The following is a 27,131-nucleotide window of genomic DNA, read 5'->3' as shown; positions in this document are numbered from 1 at the left end:
AGTCACAACTAATCTCATGCCCAAAATGAAGTTAATTTCTTGTTTTGTTTTTTTTACTTTTCTCCAATTTTTTTTTCTCCATGTGTGAATGAATATACGAAATTTCGGGAGCCATGCTACGACCGCGTTATATCCGAATTCGCGTTATGGCGGGGCGCGTTATAGCGGGGTTCCACTGTACTATATTTGGGTTTTTTAACCTCAAGACTCTGAAATTGATCTTATTTGTTTTGAAGTCATTAAAAATCCTTGGAAATTACTTTTACTTCCTCAGACATTATTTTGTATTAATTTTTATAATACAGTTCCTACAATATAGGCCTCATCAGTTGCTCTGTTGTGTTGCCTATCTCTTTTATTTCAGGGTTTTTATTATTTGTATCACTCATCATTCTGTATATATTTGAAACTTTTGCTGTCTATATTTGAGGTCTTGGAAATTTATTGTTGAGGCCCTGGAAAGTCCTGGAAAAGCACATCATTTTCACTTGAGTAGAAGCATATGAACCTTGATTTACAGCCTTTTCTTTGATATATGTGCAGTAACATTATTCTGTACCAAACAATAAACTAGGCTTGGATAACTTGTATTGTGACCACCCATCACATAGAAAGAAAAGATATTGTAAAATGACAGTGATCTAGTGTTGTTAAAATGTATCAAGTCTTTAGTTTTAGCATATTTGTGACATAAAACTGTTTAGGAAATTATTCTGTACAGAACATATTTGTGATTGTAATATTTTCACCACATCCAATTAAAAGTAAAGGGTGTCTCCATACTGTACTATATGAACACAAATTACAATTGTCCTGATTGTTTTCTGCATTTATACTTAATGTGTTCACATCAAAATGTTATAATGAATAAATAAAATTTCATCAAAGTTTGTTTGCTTCATGTTTTCCTGTCATTATGTGCATGAGGTGGTCCTTGTATATGTGTGCAGTGTTTGCATTTACAAATTATTAATATTACTGCTACTACTACTACTACTACTACTAATAATAATAATAGCTATATCCTAAACTGGTTTGAATAGACTTTAAAACCTAAAATATGATTGGAGGTGGTGCACACAACAGTCATAGAATTTTTGATCCAGAATGGGGTGAGGGTAGAACCAGATTTAGTGAGACGACATTATTTTTGAAAAGTATCAGTAAGAGGGGTACTTAGATTCTAGTTAATTGATGTAATATTTAAATAACTACAAACAATTACATGTACTTTCTGGACAATCTTATGTTTTTAACTTTCATTTCTATATTTACAGAAACTTCACAATAGAATATTCCCCAACTCAAAGCAGGGGGCACCTGACAATTCCCAGCTTGAAGTAGCAGAAACATGGACTGATGAAGAGCCACTACATCACAGTATTTTCCAACAGAAAAGTGCACGCAGTAGTTCAGATGAAGATGAATTCCAATTTAGGGACAGACTGTCACAGTCTCAAAGTGGTTCACAGAAATTTCCTGTACCAAATGATAAGGAAGAAAAAAGGATTGGTGATCATCTTGGGAAAGATTTCTTAAATAGTGAAAGAAGTAACCATAGTAAAACAGCAAGGACATCAAATATGACCTCCATGAATAATATGACAACACAAGGAATGTCACCCAGTGTTAAGATAGGGTTTTCTAGTTTAGAGAATTCGTTTAAAAATATTAAACATAAAGAACCAGTTAATCAAACTAGAGAAACATCCTCAAATAGCAACCAGCCTATCAAATATTTGGCTGAGGACTATATAAGGACTTTAGAGAATGCAGCAATAAAAATTCAGAGATGGTATAGAAGGCATTATAACAGGCGGAAAACCAGTGGGGCAGCAATAAAACGAATGCTTGAGAACAAAAAGAGGACTTTGGATGAGCAGAAGTTAAGAGAATCCCAAAATGACGTCTTCCAGTCAATTTCAGAGGAAAAAAAGCTGGAAGAGAGAAAGAGGATTAGAGAGGAGAAAGCTAGACAGGCAAGACAAGAAGCTGTAAAGGTATGTACCTGCATTTGTTGATGTCAAAAACCTGTTAATGACAAGGAATAATCCCCAAAATACTGTTCATTGTTTTTAAGCCTTTGTAATTGATTAGTTATACAAAGGCCTCCTGACTTTGGTTTTTGCAGTATTACCAAGGATTGTGGGATATCAACCATATATGGCATGCAGCTTTATATAGATGGGATCTTGACTGAGTTTAATTTCTGGCATTCCATATCATCATTTCGAAAATATCCATTTTCTCCTAACTTTCCAAAACAAGTTTCTCTCTCTAAGACTCTGCCAAGGAAAATGTAGTGAGTGGTACCATTTTTTTAACATCCATCACCAGTAGATCTCAAAATACCTGCAGCCATTCATGCCTGAGACAGACAAGGGTATATCTTTATGATCTAATTCAACATCATCACAATTTGAGTATTTGGATATACTTCCTTCTCTCACTGACATCATAAATACCTCTATTTGCACTGGTGTTTTTCTGTCACTTTTTAAAACTGTTACTGTAAAGCCCCTTTTGAACAGCAAACCCATGACCCCAGTGACTTGAAAAACTCCTGCCTGTCTCAAATTTCCCATTCATGTCAAAAGTCTTAGAAAAAGTATTTCTGTCTCAAATGCATCTCACATAGCATCTCACTGAAATTTGCATAATATTTTCAGCAATTCACAGTCAGAGCACTGAAACTGCACTTCTAAAAGTTGCTAATGACCTTCTTTCCACTCCGGATGATGGTAAGGTTTCAGTTGGTATACTCATTGACTTGTCCACTGCCTTTGATACAATTGCCCATGATATCTTGCTTCACCGTCTGAAGCATGTTTTGGCATCCTCAGTGTTGCTTTATCATGGTTCAAGTCAGACCTAACTGACAGAAATCAAAAATCAATTTGTTTCAGTCAATGGCAAACATTCCAGCCTAATGATCTTTGTTGTGATGTCTGAAAGGGTTCTGTTCTAGGACCAGTTCTCTTTATTTTATACATACAGCCCCTATCAAGTGTTATAAATCACCATACTGTGTCCCACCAATTGTATGGTGATAACAATCAACTGTACAAATCTAGCTGTCCAAATAAAGTTGCTTCCACCATGCAAAGCATAGATAAGTGCATCTCTGATGCTAAGTCATGGATGAGATGTAATAAGCTACAAATGGACAATGATAATACTGAAGACATGCCTGTTGCCTCATAAAGAATTTCTCAAGCCCAACATTTACCAGAATAAATATCAGCTACATTCCAGTTAAATTTAGACATTTGTTTTGAATTCTGTGTGGTAGCACTCTCTTTCTCTCTCTCACTTCACCTGCATGTCCTGAATACCTACTGAGCAGCATCCCTGGAGCTGAGATGCATCAGCACTATTTGCAGTCTTCTCACAATTCATGCCACAAAAACCCTTGTGTGTTCATTTGTACTCTCTAAACTTTACTGACCGCCTCTGTGGCCTAAGGTTAGAGCATCCACATCAGTTGCAGGAGGTCATGGGTTTGAACCCCGGCTGAGTCATACCAAAGACTTATAAAAAAAACTTATAAAAATGGTACTAGTAGCTGCCTCATTAGAATCTCAGCATTAAGAGGTTAGTGTTAAAACTGGTTGGTCTTGTGTTAGGATAATGTGGCAGGGTGGAACATGATGCAGCATGTCTGCGGCTTGAAGCCCCAGTGCTAGACATCACTATAAGCTGCCACACTGCAGACATCGCAGTGATATGACTTGAAAATTGTTAAAGCTACATTAAAAATCAAAATCGCACAGACACAGACACACACACACGACTTTACTATTGTAACGGTCATGTTTATGGTCTGCCACTGTGTCTTTTGCAGAAACTTTAAAAGGTCCAAAACACTGCAGCTAGGATCATTTTTAGATCACCAAGAACTGATCATATCACCCCACTTCTTGAGAAACTCCACTGGTTGCCTGTATGCAGTAGAATAAAACACAAAATTTCTTCTCTGTTTTATATTTCATTGCTGAGTTTGGTCCAAAATACCTATCTGACCTCACTCACTCTGCCAGAAGCTTGTGCTCATCAAATGGCATTCATATTCTTACTATTCCCAGTGACATTTATATTCTTAGTAAACCTAAGTCCACCAGCAAGAATAAATTTGATATTCATCCATTAGTCATTAATTTATACTGAAACTGTAATGTAAACCAAGTTTTGTGATTTTTTGGGTATTTTGTGTAAACCCATTTAAATGTTTCATGTTGTTATTTTGTGTAATAATTCATTTTGTTTTTATAGTGTTTGTGAGACATTTTCATGTGTTTTATGTTGCCTGTATGCAAACTGTTCCTAAAACAAGGCTTTTTTATTACTACCTGGAGTGGGGGCTTACCCAGCAAGATAACACTTTTATTTTAAAACCTGGCTGTGTCAGGTATTTCCAGGTAGTGCAAAACCTGACCAGACTGGTACCCATCCATCCCTGATTATTACTGTCGGTAAGAGAAGCAAATAAAACTACTATATAGACATATTACTTTTTTGCATGTGATATGACTGAAAAATCGTTAAAGCTATGTTAGAAATCCAAATACTGCATGCACAATGGATACATAAAAGGTTGCATGTGACTAATACAGTATATATTCTATGTGAATCATGTGAATTTACCTCTTATTTCGATATAGGAATTACAACGAAAAAGAGAAGAAAAAAAAACAGAGATTAAGAAGAAAGCTGAAGAAGAAATAGCTTTTCTCCAAGCCTCAGGAAAAATAACTAAAAATCCAGCACAGAGTGGAAAGAAAAAAGCAGGCATGGGGAAAATGAATGGAAAGAAACTCCAGTCTCCTATACTTGATGATGACAATGATAGCACTCCAAGGCATGGGCAAAGCAAACCCCAGGATGATATTATGGAGGACTTTCTTGAGGTAATATTGTCTTGCCGTCTTGGTGGAGCCCGACATAGCAATCTCTTTGGTATCTTTGTTGGTGTCTAGTCATATGTACTTCCAGCCATCTTGACGTCTGTATATCTGTCCACATGTTATTAACCTCAGTTTTAATGGTTTTTACTTTTCTTTTATTTCACTGTCATTTTCCCTGTTCGCAGATATGATCAAGATAATAGACTAATAAAGTACCAGAAATGTTGGACAAATGAATACAAAGGACTTAAGTGCAACCCAGGAAATGCTGTCATACTGTGTACTTTCAGCACTGAGTATTCAGAAAAATATGAGAGTGTGCTGGGAGGTAGTTCATTTGTTCTTGGACATAAAAACTTTCCTAAATCATCCTCACAATCACAGAGTGCAAGCTTCTTACAAATAATGGTAGAGGGAAATGTGAAATCAAATATAAAGTGGGTTCCTCAGAAGCACAGCAAATTGTGGCATCACTGAATAAGAACATCTTGAAGATGTACTTCAACTTTTCACAAGTCTTGTTAGTAAAATATGGTTGTTATTGTTTTAGTTGATTCTAAACAATAATAAATATCAAGTTAGAAACCTATCTGGTTTCTGGTTGATTTTAGCTGGATCAGTGAAATTTAGGCTGGATTAATAAACAATTTATTATGATGATCCTGCATGTTAGTGGAAAAAATCCTAGTTGCAAGCCCTGTAAGTGCCTACAGTTTTGTGTACACCTATGTATACTGCGTATACTATAGTATCAATTTATTTTTAAGGGGCTTAATGTTTTGTGGTTTTCTTAAAAAAGACATTTGCATGGGTGCTTAAATTTGTGGTTTTGCTTGTCAATGTTTGCAGATTAATAGGTATTTTGTGATTTAGCCTGTAAAAATACCCAAAATAAATAATACAAAAGAATAAAACTATGCCGATGCAAATAGACGTCACTTGAATATTTAGAACAATACTACCATATGTACAAGAACAAATCAAGGAGCTGTCAAGTTCAGTACTTTGACCATATTTTCATCCTAGTAACATCACTTGAAGCCAATGCAGCCAATAACACAAAAATATTACTACCACCTGTGTAAGCACAAAGAAATCCCATGTCAAGATCAGTCACTTACACCATGTTTTTGTTCGAGTGCTCAACATCCAAGGAAGCCAATGTCACCAAAGGGCAAAGATGCTAACTAAATTGAAAGACATTAGAATCACACCTTTGTTTGTGACTGCCTTATGTAAGGCCAACTTCAACCACTAGACTTAATTAAAAAAGGGTACAAAAGATATTTAAAATAACACTTTCACAATTGGTATACCAAACAGGTCAGGGAGGCCATCACTTAAAAGGAAGGTGTTACTTTTGACAATCATTACACTGTATTAGTTAACCTTGCAACCTCATTATTCAAGCTGATTCTAGCTGAATGGATAAGTACAGTTCATGATACGATGATTGAAATATCAGACCTAATTATTAGTGGTTTTGAGAAAGTTGTACTTCATTAATACTGCAGTTTGTTGATTATGTACCTGACAGGCATTTGTGTGTACCATGAGACTTGATTGACACAATGTTGATAAAGTGGCTTTGTTCAGATATCTGTCCATGATTATTTAATGGGATTACATGATATAAAATCATTCTTGATATTTGCTATATAAAAAAATTGCAAAGATTATACCAGTCTGACAACAAATAAATATAATCATTGCTTGAATTGTAAATGCCATGTAACCAAAACAGCATGAAGCCACATTTAATTTGTCTGCCATAATAGTGATCAAGAAAAATAATAGAATCAAATGACCTCTTCATCTGGAGACATGATGTGAACATTGAGACATCCATGCCAAGGTAAGTGAAATGCTTGTATCTACACTAAAATAACTGGCTTATTATATCTATGAGAACCAAAACATACCATGTATATTCACTTATAAGTAAATGCAACTGCACAGACCCAGATCTGCCAGCACATTATGAGCCAGCAGATCTGGGTCTGTACAGATTGATAGGAGTAATCAGCAAAACAAACAACAAAAGTCCAGATCTGTAGGCGCATTATGCTATGACAGAGCAGAATCTTTGTTATTTGCAGTTTGACTCAGCTTATGAATACAAACAATAAATGAAATAAAAACTAAGCTCTAACCTTAAAGGCATATGTGAACTGTATTTATGCGAGACGTCAGTCAAATATAGTAAGACTACATACATTAATCAGCTTAGTAGGAATCATTTTAAAACCAACACATACGTGAGAAAGGCTGTCTACATAATAAAAATAGCCCAAAAAACTCGTACCATATATACATTGTAATATAATACAAACATTAAACTAACTCTACATCATTGCTGGCATGGATTTTTCACTGATTTAAGTTGTGCTAAATAATTAGCTCTTAAATGCATTAAAAGTAAAGAAGTCAGTTGAATCATTGTCAGTGCAGTAATTGATGTTTATAAAATATAGTGCAGATCTTAATGTGCTAAAATTTCAGTGTGCTGAAATAAGATTGTAACATCAGTTCTTATCTTTGACAAGGTCATTTGATTCTTTCATTCCAAAAAGTTTATGATAATTGATGTTACAATATCTCCCATGTCTGAAGTAATTGACAAATGTGATTGAACTACATGATACAGAATGCAACATGAAACAATAGTACTTTATCCATATCAAGTAATGGAGTGTTAGTTTTGTTGGTAAAGGGTAATTTTCCCAGAGATAATTTAGCAGTGAAACATCGGAAGACCTTGAGCCCAGTAAACCAGAATCTCATAAAAATGAAATAGTTTTCTGGTTCTGAATTTCCATCTTTTCAATAAAATGAACTTGTCCCCTTCCACCCCAAAAAGATTTCGTTTAATTCCAAGGGTATTCATCTTGAAAGGTTTCGCTGTATATGCACACTTGCTGGCATTCAAAATTAGCAGCAGTCTACCAGTATGTCCCTGAAACAATTTCTGGGTTGAATTGACAAAAAATTTAACTAGCTGGTCCTTGTAATCGGCTCAGAATGTTACAAGCTTTCAAAAACCAAATCAGGAGGACAAGTAAATGTTCTGGAGGATCAGGAACATTTTAAAGTTGCTGGTCATTTGGGTCAGACAGAAATTTAGAGAAAGAGGGAACACTGACACTTAAATACATTTATTGAAATTTTGCAGAGTGCAAGTAATGTTCAGCAAGCAGACACAAGCACTGAGAGTGCTAGAAAAGATGACCAATCTGAAAAGAATACCCTGGTTGCAAGTGAAGCTGTTACCAAGACAACAGTTGATGACTTATTAGAAACTCTGAAAAGGTTGGAAGAGGAAGAACATCTTGACACAGTTAGGAAGGAGAAAAAGAACTCTTGGAGTAAGTGACTCCAGAAAAAAACATTAGTAGCAAATTAGTAGCAAATAGATTTTTACATAGCATGCCAAGTATTTATAAATGATGAAGATTTGGAATTTTTCATCAAGTTCATGATTTATTTAAAGATATTGTGCAGCTTGTCAAGGCAAAACAGCCCAACAAGGAAAGAAAAGACACTGGAGTTAAATGTATCTAAGGCATTAAGTATAATGTAGACTTACTTGAAAATATGACCAAATTGTTTTACTAAAAGGGAGTGTTCAGTGGAACCCAGATGAGGTTAATTAAGTATACAGTATTTGACATAAAACCTGCATATGCCTTAACATGTGCACACCCCTTTTTTTCTTCAGATACACTACCCAATCATAATACCTTAGGAGAACTACCACTACCTTGTCCCCAACATATCAGATTTCCAGTCGGCTTATCTTTGATCTGTCTACCATCCCCAAGGAGACACAATTTATGCTTGGATTCTAGATAAGCATGCTTATGATTTGTCAGAAAAGTGTAATCCGTTGATAACTTTATCCATCTTGGTTTTTTTAAACCAAAATGATATCTTACAATTAGCTTTGACTCATAAGATACCTTTTTATCATTGTTTTTATTATTATTACCTTGTAAAATCTTGGCTTATTTAGCTTTAGAAATTCTTCAGGATTTTCCTTTCCTTTTACAGTTGATGATATTGATAAAGATAATGCTGTTTTGTCGGCAGAGAATTTGGAAAAACTAAATGCCTCCAAGGATGGCCTGAACAGTAATAGACTGCTGTCTGATGACAAGCTTAAAAGTATTATGTCCTTCCTCGACGAAGTTCAGGTGGCTGATCGACTGAGCACAGTAGATCAAGTATGTATATATGTATATATACCATGACAATGGTAAGGCATATAGTGTCACCATTGTCCATATGTCCTCCATCCATTTATACCTTGGCTAGGTTTAGCATTTAGGTAAGTTTCAAGCATGGTGGTGGTGCTATCTATACCTACTTAGTTATATAATGTCCCTTCTTATATAATTGCCTTCTTTACATGACATCTTATGGATTATTATCTCTCTGACAGAATGTTGCAGAACTAGATTTTATGGCAAAAGAGATCATTTTCTAATACATTTGACGACAAGAAAATATAACATGTGGATCATGATTGAATCACTGAAGATGTCCTTTGTGCCAAAATGATTTTTTCTAAGTAGCCTGATCTTATAATTGGTGACATTTGTAGTCCTGTCCAGAGAGATCAGCCAAGAGAAGGCATGTATCCTTTCTCAATAGAGATTAATTTCAATGGGGAAAAAATCTACAAAAAGTGTAGTCCTGAGTCATATGCACAACAAATTCTATATCATGAACTTACAGTATTGTCATATAGAAATTCTGTATCATAAACTTACAGTATTGTCATATTGAAATTCTGTGTCATAAACTTATAGTTTTATCATATAGAAAGTCTGTATCATGAACTTAAAAGTATTGCCATATAGAAACTCTGTGTCATAAACTTACAGTATTGTCATATAGAAATTCTGTATCATGAACTTATAGTATTGTCATATAGAAATTCTGTATCATAAACTTACAGTATTGTCATATTGAAATGAACCCTTGTTTGATGTACTGTATCATTGCAAGATTAAGTAGAACTTGAGCAGGTTTGTATGGTTTGTTTACAGAACATATACCATACTATTACTCATAGCTTCTTTTGCTGTCTAGCCTCTAGCACTGGAAAACTTGTTTGTTCACAGCAGTGAGGGGCAGATAAATTGGTTGTTTCCTTCCTAGCCATAAAATACTTTTTTATTATTTTTATGTCAGTTGATTTCAGAAGCAGAGCAAGGATAATGTAATATATGTGATTTGAGAAAGGTTTCTTTGTGTTGTTTCAGATTTGTTGACATTTCCATATCTGAAAGCCCCATTTTTGTTATTTTTTTTATACAGTCCTATTGAATAGTTTAAGAATTATTCTGTTTGAATGTGAATCCCTCACAAATGTTCATCTATTTATTACCTACCCTGGAAGTGTATGTGAAAGTGACATATCTCTTGAACAAAGAGTTCACTTGCATAGCGATTATAGAGTATGAAATGAACACTAATCTGGTGGAAATTTAAGACATTAAAGTGACTTTATTAGTAGTAATGCATTGGTACATCTTTCCTGGTGCAAGGCCCTGGTCCAAAATGACATTATTCTCTCCTCCAGTTAGTAATTGGAAGTCTAGAATTTTAAAAATCCAGTCTGATTTCTTAGTCAACTTATGGCAGTTGGAATATCATCCATGTTATTCTTGGACTTAGGAAATAAGTACATTTATCTCTTGGGTGCTCAAAACTTATCAGTTAAGTCATCATAGTGGATCATTTACATACATGCCTAACATTACGCTTTTGGCATAATCATTACACTTTTTGTCACTAATCTATGTCTTACACATAAACGTATATGGATTACTCATTTTCAGTATATCACCCTCTACAAAAAATAATTTGTTGTCTCATTTTTATTACCATCCCATTACTCTCACAGACTATGTTCTAGAAAAGACTGCTTCTTCAGTCCATAGACACTTGTCTGTAGACTTGCATGCACTTTCCAAACAGTATTATGTTCTGTTTATAGCAGCTGTCCTATTTCCAAGAAACATTCTGGTTTTTACTTCCAAACTTTGATCTTGGATTCTATTTATAGCAGTTGTATGGCTTAGTTATGAGAGAACAGACTGGTTTTCTAATTTTTAATCTTTGTTCACAGATTCTTTGTTCTAATTCATATTTGGTAGTGAACTAGCTTTAGGTATTTGGTGCTAAAAGTTGTTGTTGCAGGGTTTAACGCCATTTTTCAGCACAAGATAGGCTATACATGGCGGCCAGTATAAATGGTGGAGGAAGAACATGGGAAAACCCTGGAAAGAACCACTGACCCATGAGAAGCAACTGGCAAGCTTTCTAACATACCCACTTTGGCCGAGCCCAAGACTCGAACCCATGCATACAGAGGTGAGATGGCAATAATCTGTGACAGTGAGTGCTTTAGACCACTCGTCTACATGGGGCCCCAGCACTAAAAGTAAAGTCAGATTTATTCTAGTCGATGCTTGTGTTAGAGCAAGGGTGTTTTTCAAATAATTTCACAGATGGATTAGAAAGAGATGAAAAATGAATTTGAAGATGAATACATGAATTACATAATACAGCATTCCATTCTAAGACAGCTTCATGCCCATTGCAGGCTGTGTGGAAAGAATTTTAATATTGGTCATGGTGGTAAATTTGATGTGGAAGAACACTTGAAAACAAAGAACCTTGAATTAGCTCATCTTACTTACTCCATTACTAAGGTAACTTCTTTTTCACAGCAGAACTCAATTGTGGACACAAATGTTATAAATGCAGAAGTGTTATTTATCGAGTTCCAAATAGAACACGAACTACCCCTAGTGGTAGAAGACTACATTGGTCCTTTGTTCAAATGGATGTTTTCTAATTTCAAAATTTCAGAAAATAAGCATGTGCAAGAGCAAAGTCGTCTAATTATGTTTGGTGTTTAGGTGAAGATACTTCACTTAAAATTGTAGAAGCCATGAAATTAGGCTGTTTAGTATTGCCACAGATGGGAGTAGTGATTATGATGACAAAAATTGTACTCAGTCTGTGTAAGAGACTTTGACCACATTAAAGGGCAAAGTCAGAGTGTTCTTCTTTCATTACCAGAATTAACAGTAGATTCCTCTGGAGAAAACATTTTTGATTTGCTTGATAATGCTTTTGAATAAACATGATATAAGTTGGCAGAACTGTATGGGGTTTTCAGCTGATAATGCATCAGTGATGACCGGAATTCATAAAGGAGTTGCATTCTTTATTTTGAAAAATGTCTCCATTAGAGTACATAACATGTTGTCCCTGTCATTTGACACATCTTGCTGCAGGAAAAGCTGCTGATAAATTAGAAGAATTCCTGAAGTATCAAGTTGGCATTTTACCTGACAGTGTACTTCATGCGGACAGAGTTGATGTGCAATGGCACCTTATTTCCCAGCCAAAAGACCCAATAACTGGAAGATGCAAATTTCCTCTTCATTGTCAGGTTATGAAAGGAATATTGGTTCTTTACTTTTCTAATGCTGACTGTGAAAGATTGTTCGGTATTGATAACCAAAATAAAACTTAGTTTAGATCCAGGCTCAGTAACCCAGCACTTAGTGCTCTACTGGTATGCAAATCATTCAGTCTCAGCTGGTACAAAGTGTTTTGAAATGCTACATAAGAGTCTGTTCCTTTTTAAAGCTAAAAGTGTTACTTATGAAAACTTGAAGCAGTAATTGATGTTAAAAGACCAGAGGGGTAAATAAATCATTTTGTACATATACTCATTGAATTTTTATCATGTTATATATGGATTACTCTTTTTCTGCTCGGATTGCTCTTTTTGTCCACTTGGATTACACTTTTTCCTTGCCAGGGGTTGGCATGTATGCATTTAAGCTCCTTAAGGGTTTCAGTCCTTCATTCCTTAAGTGACGGGTTGATGCACAACATCCTCAGTTGTGCCCTTTAGAAGGATCTGTCTCTTTTTTGGGAGATAGTGACTTGAAAAGTACTAATTCTTAATAAGGAAAAGTTGTATCTTATCCCTTCAAAGGATTTTGTTTACATGGAGATGAATGTTCTTACCTATCAAGGTACAGTCCATATTCATCCAGACATAATCTCACATAGAAAGAGGTTACAAGAAGATATGCTCATCTCTGCCTCACTGTCCTGAACGTGACGGCAGACTTACTTTCCCAAAGAAGGCTTCATATGTGACCCCTTGGTTTTCTTGCTTCTAGTAAAATGGAGACAAGGACCTGTGTCTGCCCAGACCCATTTAAGATCCAAGAATTTTTACCATCTGTGTTGGTGGAAAAATCATGAAAGGTTACTGATTGGAGTTTTGATTTCATCCTCTTTAACGTAACTCGTTTTTGCTGATACCTCATAGTCACACGGGGACAGGTAGGGCCACCTGTAGCCGATGGAGTGGTCCTGCATGGCTTGTGGTTTTATGAAGAAACTTCCCTTCTTATTAGCAATCTAAAAATGTGGACACATTTTTTACCACTGTAAAGGTGTATCAACTGCATAAGACCACTGCATCATGGTCGCTACAGACAATACATTAGTTGTAGCATGTTTCATATGCTAAGGGGGTACGAGTGCCCATTCTGTCTGCATGGAAATTTTGGAACCTCCTCCTTTGGACAGCTATGGAGGCAATCTGTCTCAGTGTGCCACATTCTGAACAAGAGGAATATTCTAGCAGACAGTTTGTCCAGGTGGGCCAGAAGTCCTCAAAGAATGGTCTCTGAACCAGTTGGTAGCAGAGACACTTTTTCATCTGAGGGGAAGGCCAATTGTAGACTTGTTCCCAATGAAGCTGTAGAACAAGCTCTCTCTTTATGTTTTCCCAGTGTCAGACCAGAAAGCATGGGCAGTGGACACCTTTAGTCTGAGGTGGGATTGATTGTATGCTTTTGACTTACCACCTTTCAGGATGGTCCCTCAGATTCTAAACACAGTTAGGACTTCCATGTCATAGCTCATTCTGATAGCTCCTCTATGGCCCCAGTGATTTTGTTCATTGAGTTCATCAACCTATTGATCGACACTTCCTGAGATTTACCACTGAGGAGGGCTCTACTGTTAGAGTACAGAGGGTCCCTAGTGCACATCACTGTTCAGATCCTCCATCTTCACCCCTGGTTTATATCAAATGTTCATTGTGCCAGGACCAGTTTTTGAGCAAGGTTGCAAAGGCTTTGCTCATGCTAGAAGGCATTTGACATCCAAGGTTTACAATGCCAAGTGGAGATTTTTCTGTAATCGTTTCCATAGGAAATGCATTGATCCTATCTGCTCCACATTAATTGCAGTTGCAGATTTTCTTCTTATTCTCTTCAAAGAAAATGATTGCTCAGAACACACCTGTGAGGGTTTTAGAGCCCAATCCAACACTTTTAAATTCTCTGTGGTCTCTGTAGGGTCAGACTCATATCTTTCAGAACTGATCAGGTACTTTGAGTGTCAGAGATCAATCACTTGCTAATTAATGCTGAGGTATAGCCACATGTATTTGGTTATCTAAACCTCGTTATGAATCCTTTAGTGAAGCTTCCTTCCAGAACCTTATCATTTAAACAGTCTTCCTCCTCTCCTTAGCTGCAGCAAGAAGGAGGTGAAATTCATGCATTATCAGTGGAAAAGGGTTGTTTATGTTTCTGGCTAACTATGGTTCAGCCTCTCTTCTTTACCAACCTGGGTTTCTGGCCAAGAATTAGCTACCTTCAGAAGTTCCGGTTCCTATTGAAATTCCAAGTCTCTCTGTCTGTGTTTGGGGATGAACAGGATAGACTCCTTTGCCCAGTTATAGCTTTTTGGTTCTTTCAGTCTGAATGAGAAGAAAAAAAGACATTGTCGTGACTATCTTTTTCTCCAGTTACAAGTTATGATATTTCTGCAGCCACCTTGTTGAAGTGGATTGTTTGGGCCATTAAAAGAGCTTATTAGTCTCTCACTGTGGTAATGGATTACTGCTACTAAAATGGGGCTGGAGGTAAAGTAAGTTTAGTTATGTAATACTTACCAGTTACACAATTCCCTACTTACTCCCCATTCTGGTGTCCAACGGTCTCGGTCCAAATCAGAGAAGGATGATATTCCAATTATCAGAATTGGACTAACTTTTCAGACAGGAATCATGTTGGTTTTTTACTAATTGGATGGAATAACATCCTTGGACTGCGGACTAGTGCCAGGAAATGATACTGAAATGCAGTAATATCAGGTAAGTATTACTTAGTTCAGTTTAGTCCTATCCCCATAAAAAATACATACGTTGTGCTTTCAATCAATATGGTCATTATTGAATAGAGGGAAATAAAGAAAAGTCAAAGAAAATTTAAAAGAATACTGTGCGGTTCAAAGCAGTAGAGCAATCTCTGCTTTTATTGGCTGGAAACTATTTTGTAAACATTAAATTATATAAGTCATTGAGACAAGATAACTGCATCAAATATCTGTTTGGGGTCAAAGTTAGAGCCAAAATTTCTCAAAAGTTCAGTTATGTCTGACTTTTCCAAGTTTTGAATTTGTGGAAATTGATTTTGCTTGGTAAGATGTTTGGAAGAAAATTTGATGTCAGACACAGCATCAAATTGGTGTTAGCTGATGTGTTTAATTGGTCCATTTTGTGATTTTAGTGGGAGTAAATTTGACAGGAGAAGCAGATTTGTAATGTATACTTATTTTTCTGTGAAAAAAAGCAGACAAATTTACTTATTGAAGATTGTATTTGACCATCTCAATGCCAATTGCTTTGCAATATGTACCAATTTAAATCGGAAGACTAAGGTAACCTTCTCTGTTTCTACAACTGAATTTTTCAAAATGGGTATTTATTTGTCATACATTTTCAAAAATAAAAATAAAAACTTGTTTTCTGAACAGCAAGTGCATAATAAATATCAAAGAAGATAAAGTTAGACTAATTGATCAGATGCTTTCATTGCTTTGAATATCAGGAGATAAGTAAGCTGAATGAGGACCTAGAAAGGCCAGCCCTGCTGGTGCCATCAGCAGATGAACTTGCAGAACTCGAGGATGCTCAGAAGGCAGCATCAGAAGTCACTAGTAAGGTTCTGTCACAGCGTCTAGAACTGGATGAAAAGAAGAGAACAGTGCAGATGCTTCAGAAAGCATTAGTATGTCTAATATGATTGCTCTATATTATTATTGCTCTATATTATTATTTTATATGCATTAGTATGTCTAATATGATTGCTCTATATTATTATTTTATATGCATTAGTATGTCTAATATGATTGCTTTATATTATTATTTTATATGCATTAGTATGTCTAATATGATTGCTTTATATTATTATTTTATATGCATTAGTATGTCTAATATGATTGCTCTATATTATTATTTTATATGCATTAGTATGTCTGATATGATTGCTCTATATTATTATTTTATATGCATTAGTATGTCTAATATGATTGCTCTATATTATTATTTTACATGCTCATAATGATAGTCTTAGAGTAAATAATGCTATCTTTGTCCATCTGTATGTTTGTATGTATGTATGTACGTACATATGTACATATATATGTATGTATGTATGTACAATGTGTATATCCATTGATCATGAATATATTTGTTGTTTAATTCTGGAGTTATCATGTAAAATAGACAAAGCATTCTAAGCCACTTGGTCATCTGTAGAGCATAAGAATCAGCAATGTTGTTTGGCATGCACAGTTAGCATTGGTTAGAGATATAGTGTATGTTTAGCATACCCTGTTAGCATTAGTTAGACATACAGTGTATGTTTGGCATACCCTGTTAGCAGTAGTTAGACATACAGTGTATGTTTGGCATACCCTGTTAGCAGTAGGTAGACATCCAGTGTATGTTTGGCATACCCTGTTAGCAATAGTTAGACATACAGTGTATGTTTGGCATACCCTGTTAGCAGTAGTTAGACATACAGTGTATGTTTGGCATACCCTGTTAGCAGTAGGTAGACATGCAGTGTATGTTTGGCATACCCTGTTAGCAGTAGTTAGACATACAGTGTATATGTTTGGCATACCCTGTTAGCAGTAGTTAGACATACAGTGTATGTTTGGCATACCCTGTTAGCAGTAGGTAAACATAGAGTGTATATGTTTGGCATACCCTGTTAGCAGTAGTTAGACATACAGTGTATGTTTGGCATACCCTGTTAGCGGTAGGTAGACATACAGTGTATGTTTGGCATACACTGTTAGCAGTAGTTAGACATACAATGCAGGCAGTAGAGGCATCTTGATTTGGTCTTATCGTTCTGTCCATATGCCTCTTTGTGTATAAATATGTCCGTCTGTCTCAAAAAGCCTTTGCACAAAAACCACTTAACACTGACAATGAAATTTTGCTAGCACATTTATATCTAAAGTCGTATCTACAGTTATATCTAAATTTTGATGATCTAATTAAATTTTCAGGCCATTACAACAGGTTTTCATGTTATTACACAGTTTGGAACTTTTGGACTTTGTTTACAAAAGCCTTGTTAGTTGGATTGTGCAGAATGCCCTTGTGATAGCCACTGAAATTTAGTAAGCATGTTTGCATTTATATGCAGATAAGCAGAGTAGAAATTCAGGTCATTACAACAAGTTTTCATGTTATTACACATTTTGGAACTTTCGGACTAACTTTTTTACAAAAGCTTTGTTAGTTGCATTGCTCGAAATGCCCTTGCGATAGCCATTGAAATTTAGTAAGCATGTTTGCATTTATATGCAGATTAGCAGAGTAGAAATTCAGGCCATTAAACAAGTTTTCATTTTATTACACATTTTGAAACTTTTTGGACCAATTTTATTTTACAAAAACCTTGTTAGTTGAATTGTGCGAAATGCAATAGCCATTGAAATTTTGTAAGCATATTTGCATTCATGTGCAGAGCATCGGAGTAGAAATTCTGGCCATTACAACAAGTTTTCATTGTTTACACATTTTTAACTTGAGGATTTGGACTTTTTTGACAGAAACCTCATTTGCACAATTAAGCAAAAACCACTAAAGATCTTTGTCTGCATCAGCTTCATGCTCAGCTAGTCTCATTTGACGAATTACGTTTCATTGACACAGCATTGGGGAAAACTAAATAAATAAAGCTGACAGAAAAGATATAAAGATAAAAGGAGCATATCAGAGAGTGGAAGATTCAATTTTCATTTTCAGTTCCTCAGTCATGACAATGAGGTTACTCAAGTTGTCTTTTTGTTTCAACCCAACAAACTCAGCACTTCATTAGATTTTATTTGTAGTGTGGCTCTACATTGTATGCATATCGGGCTTATGTGTATACAAACATAAATCTAGTTTAGATTAAGTTGAGGTTTAAAGTCTTGATTCTTTCTAGCTAAATGTAAAAAAGAGGGTCATTTTGTGCACATTTACTTATGGTTTTGGGGTTTTAATTTCCTTGGGATTTGTAAAAGGCTTTTGTCTAATACCATTTTTGCTGTGTAGCATTTTGTTGGCATCATATATACAGATTTATGCCAAGGCATAATTAAACCCTATGCATGCACACATACATATGTATGTACATACGTACACACATATGCATGCACACATACATATGTATGTACGTACGTACGTACACACACACAGACACACACACACACACAAAAGCTTGCCAATAACTTCGTTTGGCCTGCCAGTAGCTTCTCGTGGGTCGGTGGTTCTTCCTGGGGTTTTCCAGGGTTCTTCCTCCACCAATAATACTGGCTGCCATGTATTGCCTATCTTGTGCTGAAAAATGGCGTTAAACCCTACAACAACAACTACAGGCTTCCTTTGTGTCAGTGGTTCTTCCTGGGGTTTTCCTGGATTCTTCCTCCACCAGTTGTACTGGCCTCTATGTGTAGGTTATCATATGCTGAAAAATGGAATTAAACTCAAAACAACTTCCAATTCCACTTGTCAGCCTTCAGATTTTATTGTGTTGTTGTATATTTGAAATTCCAGTGGACCTCTAACCTATCTTCTTCTTGACAACTTTTGAATCGTTAACTGCACCCAGATAGTTTTACTTCATCAACACAGTAAGATAGCTAGACATATTTAGCAATATAACTTTTCACATGCAAAATTTCATACCTTTACCAGCTTTTGTTAAGTTTATATAAAATTTTTGTTGTAAACGAAAGATGTTTAATTATAAAATTATGTTTTCAAGCAAAAATTTCAAGTTATAGAAAATTAAATGTGTAGATGTGGGAGTAGGCGTGGCTATGTTAACTCCAGAAGTTGTTCAGTTATACTATTCAGTAACTCCTTTTTAGAATCAGCAGAGAGAACTTACAATACGGCATGCACGAGAGATAGAAAGAGAAATGAAAAAAAGACTTGATGTTCAGAAGGATGAATACGAGGAGACTATCAAAAGACATCTGGGCTTCATTGATCAGGTGGGTACAGTGTTCACATATTGAAGCAACTTGTGCAAGTATTTATATCACCTAGATTAGCATCAACAGTGGATCACTTTTTTTTGCCTCAGTATTAAGGTTGCTTCAGATTATGTGGTATGTTAACTAAAATTGCTACCCTGTTTCTAGTTCTGTCCAAGGCTTTGTCTTTATATGCAAGACATTGTATTATATCAAACATTAAATAATAGGCAGAGATATGAGTTACATTGGGCTTGGGTGATTTATGAAGTTAAAATTTCACATTTTGTACAAAACGATTATATATGTGCAGCAGTAAAACATAGAAAATAATCTTCAACTTTAGGTTGTTAGTTTTTAACTCACCTGACCGTATGGCAAAGCGGGTTGATGGTATGGTGTTGCATCCATTGTCCATCTGTCACCAATTGCTTGTTACCATTCTGGAGGCAGTATTTCTGATCCAGTCTTGAGCAGACATGGACTTCAAATTTGTATCATTAAGATCTCATGATTGAGATCCACCCATAATAATAAGGTGATCTGATTGGCCAAGGTTGTTAGCAATATCAAGGCCATATTTCTGGTCCAGTTTTAATCAAACTGGAATGGGCTTATATCATCCAGATTTCTGATGAGTTCAGTAATGAGTAAAATTCCTGCATATTAATTAGTGGAACTTGCATTGAATTGATTGGACTTGTCACTCTGAAGTCCATCTGGTCTGATTTTGATCCAACTTGGAATATGGGCTTATATCATCAAACCCAGATGAGTTTGATAATGAACAAAATCCACATATGTTAATAAGGTGATCTTACATCTGATTGCCTGAGCATTTACCATTCTGGAGAAGGGCCTGGGAGACCAAGTGTCTAAGGCGCTCACCTTTACAGATCACTCACGCATCTCAGCTCTTTCTGCATAAGTTTTAGTTTCACTTTATCGAATTTGGGTATTTGACAAAAGCTTGTCAGTAACTCTTGTGGGTCATTGGTTTTTCCCCAAGTTCTAGCCACCTTGTGGAGCCTATTATGTGCTGAAAAAATTTGTTCAAACCCACAAAGCCAAACCAATCTGGAGATCATTTTTCTAATTTGGACTTGTGTCATCAAGATCTCAGATGAGTTTAATAATGAGCAAGATCCATGCATAGTAAAATGGTGATCCTGCATTTGATTGGCTGAGTATTTTACCACTCTGGAGACCACATTTCAAATCTGACTTTGATCAAACTCGGAATATGAGCTTGTATCATCAAGAGCTTGGATGAGTTGTTTGATAATTAGCAAGAGGTGGAGGCCATATTTCTCATCTGATATTAGTCATACCTGGAACATGGGCTTGTAGGATTAAGATCTTAGAAGATCAAGATCCTTGCAAATTAATGAGATGATCTTGCATCTGATTAACTGTGAATCTTGTGACACTGGAGACCATATTTTGATCCATTTGTAGTCATTCTTGGGATATGGGCTTATATCTGCATAAATGTGGAGGAGGTTAATAATGAGCGAGATCCACATATATTATTGAAGTGACCTTATCTATGATTGTTAATGCTTCAGTGATGAAATTTATGATCAAACTTTGATACATTTTTAAATAGTACTGAATCGTTGAGATCTTGGATGAGGATGATTATGAACAAGGTCAATACATATTTATGCGAATAATCTCTTATATCACAGACTGTACTTGTAACCCGTGTGAGACTGAATTTAGATTGGGTTATGTTCCAGCTTGGTGAAATGCTCTCTAATTAGTGTGATCTGCCCATATCATTCATCTGATTGGCTGAGCTTGTTGCCTCTCTGGCTGAAAGGTACTACTTCCTGTCTTCAGGAAGTCAGTATATCCAGTGGAGGAAGGATCAGGAACACATACTATGGTTTGGAAATCGCCTAGAGGCCTCAGAATTTACTATTCAATGGAATCAGGCAGCCCTTCATATTTCTACCCATGAAATTCAGATGGATGCATTGTTGGTTTGCCTTTGTGTTCCTTATTTGGCAACTCTGAACACAGCTGCAAAGTTAGTTTCCTTAAGGAAATTTCATTTACACCTCTCCAGTTCCTGCTTCTAGCAAACTGGAGACTGCACAAGGAGCCACTGTCAGCTTGGATACCCCTGGGATCAGATATTATGTCTCAGCCTGAGTTCATGGCTAGATTAGGACCACTTTCTGACTGGAGTTCTAATTCACACAGAGGAACCCCACTCCTTTCTGTACACTAACACATGCGTCAGATCCAGAAGATGGTGCTCATCTGAAGTCAGAGTGGGTAGTTTTTCAGGGACTGTAGACTCAGGGAGAATTAATCCTACATAGCAACAACCTAAAAGTGCTGACAGTGTTTCTAGCCCGAGAATAGTGTGTCAACCTCGTAAGTCGTCATTGCATTATAATCAGTTCAGGCAACACATCTGCTGTAGCAGTACCTCAGACAACAAAGAGGTCCACATGCTCCCTCTCTATGCAACAGTGTCTGGAACGTCCTCCAGTGGGCAGTCTTAAAAGCTATATCTCTCAGATTCCACCACATTCAGGGAAAGAGAACTATCCAGGCAGAGAGCCTGTCAAGATTTGGCTATGTAGTCTCTTTGGAATGGTCTCTGCACCACTCAGTAGCAAGAACAGTTTTGGGGAGGGAGACCAGTAGTGGACCTAATTGCTATGAAACTGAACAGTAAGCTCCCTCTCTATATCTCCCCAGTTCCAGGTCAGGGGATCTAGATGGTGGATGCTTTCAGTCTGTAGAGGGATCATCTTTATGTTTATGCCTTCCCACCTATGAAAATAAACACTCAGGTTTTTCACTGAATCTGGACCACCACATCTTAGCTCCTCATGATAGGCCCCCATAGGCATTACCTATCCCACCCCTACCCAATGAACTGAAGCTTCCTTTGAAAACCTTACCATTATGTTTCCTGCTCTCCTTAATGCTGGCACTGTACAGGAATGAAATTCATGCTTTGTTTTTTTTAAAAAAGGTTGTTCACAGTTCCATGGTAACAGTTATTTTGGGATTCTCTTTGCCACCCTGGGTTTGTAGCTAAAATATAGCTATCATAAGTAGCTCCAGTTGCTATTGAAATTTCCAGTCTCAATTGTGTCTGTGCTGGAGATAATCAAGAAGCATCTTTGCACAGTTAGGGCCTTATTGTATTATTTGACTTCTTTGGAAAGGAGAAGAAAGGGTTGGAATTTCTTTCTTGTTCTCACGGGTTCGTCTGATATTTTGGTGGCCAACATTCTTATAAAACTTTTTGTTTTCGAGGTGAACAGCTTCCTTCAAACTGCTTAGTTAGGAATGTAGTAATTACAGCTGATGTATTGTTATTAAAATGTATTTTTCTTGGTTGCAGGAGAGGGAGGGGTGGAATTAAAACTAAATTTGATTATGCACTGCTGACCTACTACTGTTCCCTCTTCACACCCTGCTCTGATGTCCTGTTGTCTTGGTCAAAATGCAAAGACAAAGATATTCTGTGTGTTGGATAAGACAAAGGAGTCAGACTGGGTTTGTTTCATTTCTTTTCTGGGCATCCAATTACTAATTACTAATTGGAGGAGGGAATGTTTACCTTTGAAAAGGGTAGTACTGCAGTAGTAGTTGGTAAGTATTGAAGTATTGAATTATTTAAATGTGTGTGCTAAATGATACTTTATATTATACTAAGTAGAAATTCTTCAAATTTTGCATAGATTTTAGCCTGTTTTCTGATTTCAGAGAAAAATTACAGACCCTTGATAAGGTTCACACAAAAAACTTAAACATCTTCAGGAAAATTATCTCCTTCAGCTGAAACCACTAATTGTTCTGGCCTTTAGAATAATTAGTATTGACACTATAATGGTCTTTCCCAATCTTCACTGGTAGAAATAAAGTAAACTTTCTTAAAACATGACATAAGAATCACCTCCTAGAGGGAACACTTTCAAGAATCAACAAATGAAAACCCTAGAGATGTAACATAGACAAAGAACACTTATTTTTATCCAGAATACACTGCTTCACTGCATTTCGCAAGTTATTCAACCAGTAGCACACCTTTTATTGCATGAATTTATTTTCTTTTTCAAAATGTTGTTAATTTTATTTTAACAGCTTATAGACGACAAGAAAAATATGAGTGAAAAATGTGAAAATTTGGTGAAGGAGCTGAAAACTGTGGACAAGAAATATCAAGACAAGATAAAAGCCATGGAAGATAAGTAAGTCATCAGTAACATAGGATGATAGATAGGTCACAGGAACCAGAGAAGAATATTTACATAGGTAGCTCAGATTGTCAAGTATCCTTCTAGAATCAGCGACTCAAACCCAGGATCAGTATCCTTGAAACTTCTTGAGCACTACGCTCCCCAGAAAAATATGTTTTACCTTTTGTGACTTTTAATTGGCATTTTAAAATATTTGTAGAATTTCTTAACTTTTGTTACTCTGGTACCAGTATACTTATTCAATTTCAGTGACAGGTATACAAACCATGTACACTTATAAATCGAGTCAAACGGCAAAGATCCTGACCTGGAGCATAATGTGTCTGCAGATTATCGCCTATGTTGTTTGTTCTACTGATTACTCCGAACAAATTGCTGGACCCAGATCTGCCATTGCATTGGGTAATGGCAGATCTAGGTCTGTGCAGGTTGTAGTTACTTGCATCTTTTGTGCAAGTATATACGAATAGTTTCTTTCAGCTAGGATTTTTCTAGCTCAAAACTGACTTTTGTGCTCAACAGTATTGTTCTTGCTGTGCATTCTTCTCCCCAGTGTAATATGGTTACAACTGTGATCAGATGCTTATTGATATATATACTTGGCATGAATTTGACTTTTGGCCTTAGTAGGTTTGCGTCTTAATGGTGATATGGAAGTGTGTCTTGGAAAAGCAGGAAGAAAGTAGAGCACCTGCCTAGAGTTAGGAAGGTCCCGAATTCAAGCAAGGAAATGGCCACATCTGTTTCCCATGTTAGAGTGAGTGAGTGTAGATATTTTTGGCATTTCAGGAGAATAAGGCATAGTGTGTGCCATCATTTAATTTTTGTCTCACCTGCAATGAATAGGCATAGCATAGGTATCGTTTTCCTCACAGCTATATTGATGTCGGTGTTTTGTTTTGACATTTAGGCCCATTTCTCTGGCAGCTTTGTTGATGTCAGTCTTGTTACATTTAGGACTATTTCTGTGACAGCTTTACTGATGTCATTGTTTTGTTTTTACATTTAGGCCTGTTTCTCTGACAACTTGATTGATGTTAGTGTTTTGTTTTTACAGTTAGGCCAATTTCTCTGACAGCTTTTTGACATTTAGGTATATTTCTCTGACAGATTTATTGATCACATTGTTATGCTTTTACATTTAGGACAGTCCCTCTGACAGCTTTATTGATATTAGTGCTTTTACATTTAGGCTGATTTCTCTGACAACTTTATTGGTGTCATTGTTTTGTTTTGACATTTATATCTATTTCTGTGACACCTTTGTTGATGTCCGTGTTTTGATTTTTCCTTTTATGCCTATTTCTGTGACAGCTTTATTGATGCCAGTGTTTTGTTGTTACATTTAGGCCTATTTCTGTGACAGCTTTATTGATGCCAGTGTTTTGTTGTTATGTTTAGGCCTATTTCTGATGCTTTAATCGTATGTAAAGTCTTGAAACATGATGGATCCTTTTTTTTAGAGGTGCTACTCACCAGATTAAAAATAAGTTACAGTGACCTTTTCATAATTGGATGATGATATTAAGTTCCTTACATTTAGACCCCTTTATCTGATACTCATGCATAAACAGTCATGAAACTTGATGGATAAATTCATCTTGAGGTTTACTACTCACCATGGGTTAAATTAGTGACCTCACAACAAAAGGCATTGGGAAAAATCCACTGAATTTACTTTGTAAATATGTTTTCAACCATATAAGCAAAACTTTGCAATTCAACCTTGAATTCTGTCTTTTCTCAGGCATGGCCTGGAACTCCAAAAACTGAAGGACATGCATGAAGCTGCTGAAAAGTTGCGGCGGGAAAAATGGATAGAAGACAAAACCAAGAAAATAAAGGTTTGGGTGATAAATATTAGATGCAGTATATATGAATAAACTTATAAGGTACACTATTTTTCCTCTTATAATCCCAGGTGACCCACTTATATAATACATTTTGTGAAATGCTGGAGTTCTGTCATTTTAATCAAGGTTCTGGAGACCAACTTTTTGCAAACATTTTTCCGTAAACAATTATGGCTTGTCACAGAGTATGGGCTTATCATAGGAAATTTACAATAATTACTTACCGATTTGTCCACATCATCGAACCTTTTCTCACCATCCATAGAAAATGAATGCAAATTTTGTGTGAAGCAGTCTATGCACTGTGCACACCATGAATATTTCATAAAATGATTTTAGGTTTTGCAACTGTGCATCCATTGAATTTCATGGGCATGAGGTTGAAGGGCAACCTGATTCTCTTTAAATAGTAAATTCATGTGCTAAAATATAACCAGTTGCTTGATCTTTCATATTCAGACCTAATTACTGCATCAGCTGTTTGTGTTGTCTTTCAGTTTGCTTGGTTTAGTGACACATTAAAATGAATCATGTCTTTTGTGTTTTACATTCCATACGTAGTTTTTTTTAAAGTAGTTTTTTCATTGTTTATGAAATGTTCAATAACATATCATACAAAATTTAAATTCTGTTAGGCCTTTGGATTTTTACATTCCATACTAATTTTATATGGAAATATTTTCTCCATTGTTTGTAAAATGATCGTAGACACATATTAAGATGGCAGTCAATTCATTGATTTGTAGGAATTTCATATGAACTGTTACTTGCGCATGGTCAAGAACGATGTGATGTTGCTACAGTATGATGATGTTAATTTAGTAATATGCAATTAAGACTTTAATACTTTTATCGTGATTTATATGTAAAACTGACTAATTGACCAAGTAATTGACTGACTAATTGACAGAGTAATTGATAATTGATAATGAATCTTGTTTGTCACCCATGAAACAAAAAGTCATTAGAGAAAACTATAGATGCACTGTAAGAGAGCTACTCAACATTGAGAAATTCACGAGTTTTGATTTGTTAATTTTATTTTAAATATATACTTCCTGCTATTGTACTTTTGCAGGAAATGACAGTGAAAGGCTTAGAGCCAGAGATTCAAAGACTAATTGCCAAGCACAAGTCTGAGATTAAAAAGATTAAACAGATACACGAGGCAGAACTGCTGGAATCCGATGAGAGAGCAGCACAGAGATACGTGAAAATGACAGAAGAATTACGGGAACAGCTAGCTCAGGAGAAAGAGGCTGCAATAACCAGGGAAAGAGAAATGGCAAAGAAAAGGTTATTTTCTTGGATTATGGAGGATGTGGTGAAGGCTATGGGGAAAATGCCAAGCTTATGTTTAATCTGTATATTACACTATTCTGTGCATTAATTAAACCCAGTTGTATAATGCAGGTCATTTATAATATTCAGTGTTTGTGTGTTTGTGTGTGTGTGTGTTTTTTTAACATAGCTTTAACAATTTGAGTCAAATCGCTACAATGTCTGCAGTATGTCAGTTTATAGTGATGTCTAGCACTGGGGTATCAGGCCGCAGACATGTATCATCATATCCCACCCAGTCACATTATCCTGACTCCAGGCCATCTAGTCCTAAAACTAACCCCTTATTGCTGAGCTCCAAGCATGGCAGCTGTTAGTACCATTTTTATAAGTCTTTGGAATGACTTGGCCAGGGTTTAAGCCCATAACCTCCAACATCCACGGTGGATGCTCTAACCACTTAGGCCACTGGAAAGGTC

General features: G+C 36.0%; 1 protein-coding gene across 1 annotated transcript in view; it reads left to right on the top strand.

Moving 5' to 3' along the window:
* LOC149802613 (centrosomal protein of 131 kDa-like) overlaps positions 1–27,131 on the top strand; it is a 79,639-nt gene that overhangs the window by 27,023 nt on the left and 25,485 nt on the right. The window contains exons 6-14 of the mRNA XM_089951919.1: positions 1,278–2,000; positions 4,662–4,907; positions 8,077–8,269; positions 8,955–9,127; positions 15,851–16,030; positions 19,179–19,304; positions 23,403–23,509; positions 25,266–25,362; positions 26,450–26,667. Coding sequence (XP_089808045.1) covers positions 1,278–2,000; positions 4,662–4,907; positions 8,077–8,269; positions 8,955–9,127; positions 15,851–16,030; positions 19,179–19,304; positions 23,403–23,509; positions 25,266–25,362; positions 26,450–26,667 — 2,063 coding nt within the window. The remainder of the gene's footprint in view (positions 1–1,277; positions 2,001–4,661; positions 4,908–8,076; positions 8,270–8,954; positions 9,128–15,850; positions 16,031–19,178; positions 19,305–23,402; positions 23,510–25,265; positions 25,363–26,449; positions 26,668–27,131) is intronic.

Source organism: Sinohyriopsis cumingii, chromosome 3 (assembly GCF_028554795.1).
Source record: "Sinohyriopsis cumingii isolate HCF-2022 chromosome 3, ASM2855479v2, whole genome shotgun sequence".
Lineage (NCBI taxonomy): Eukaryota > Metazoa > Mollusca > Bivalvia > Unionida > Unionidae > Sinohyriopsis > Sinohyriopsis cumingii.
Note: the sequence above shows the minus strand (reverse complement) of the source record. Positions and strands in the feature narration are given on the sequence as shown.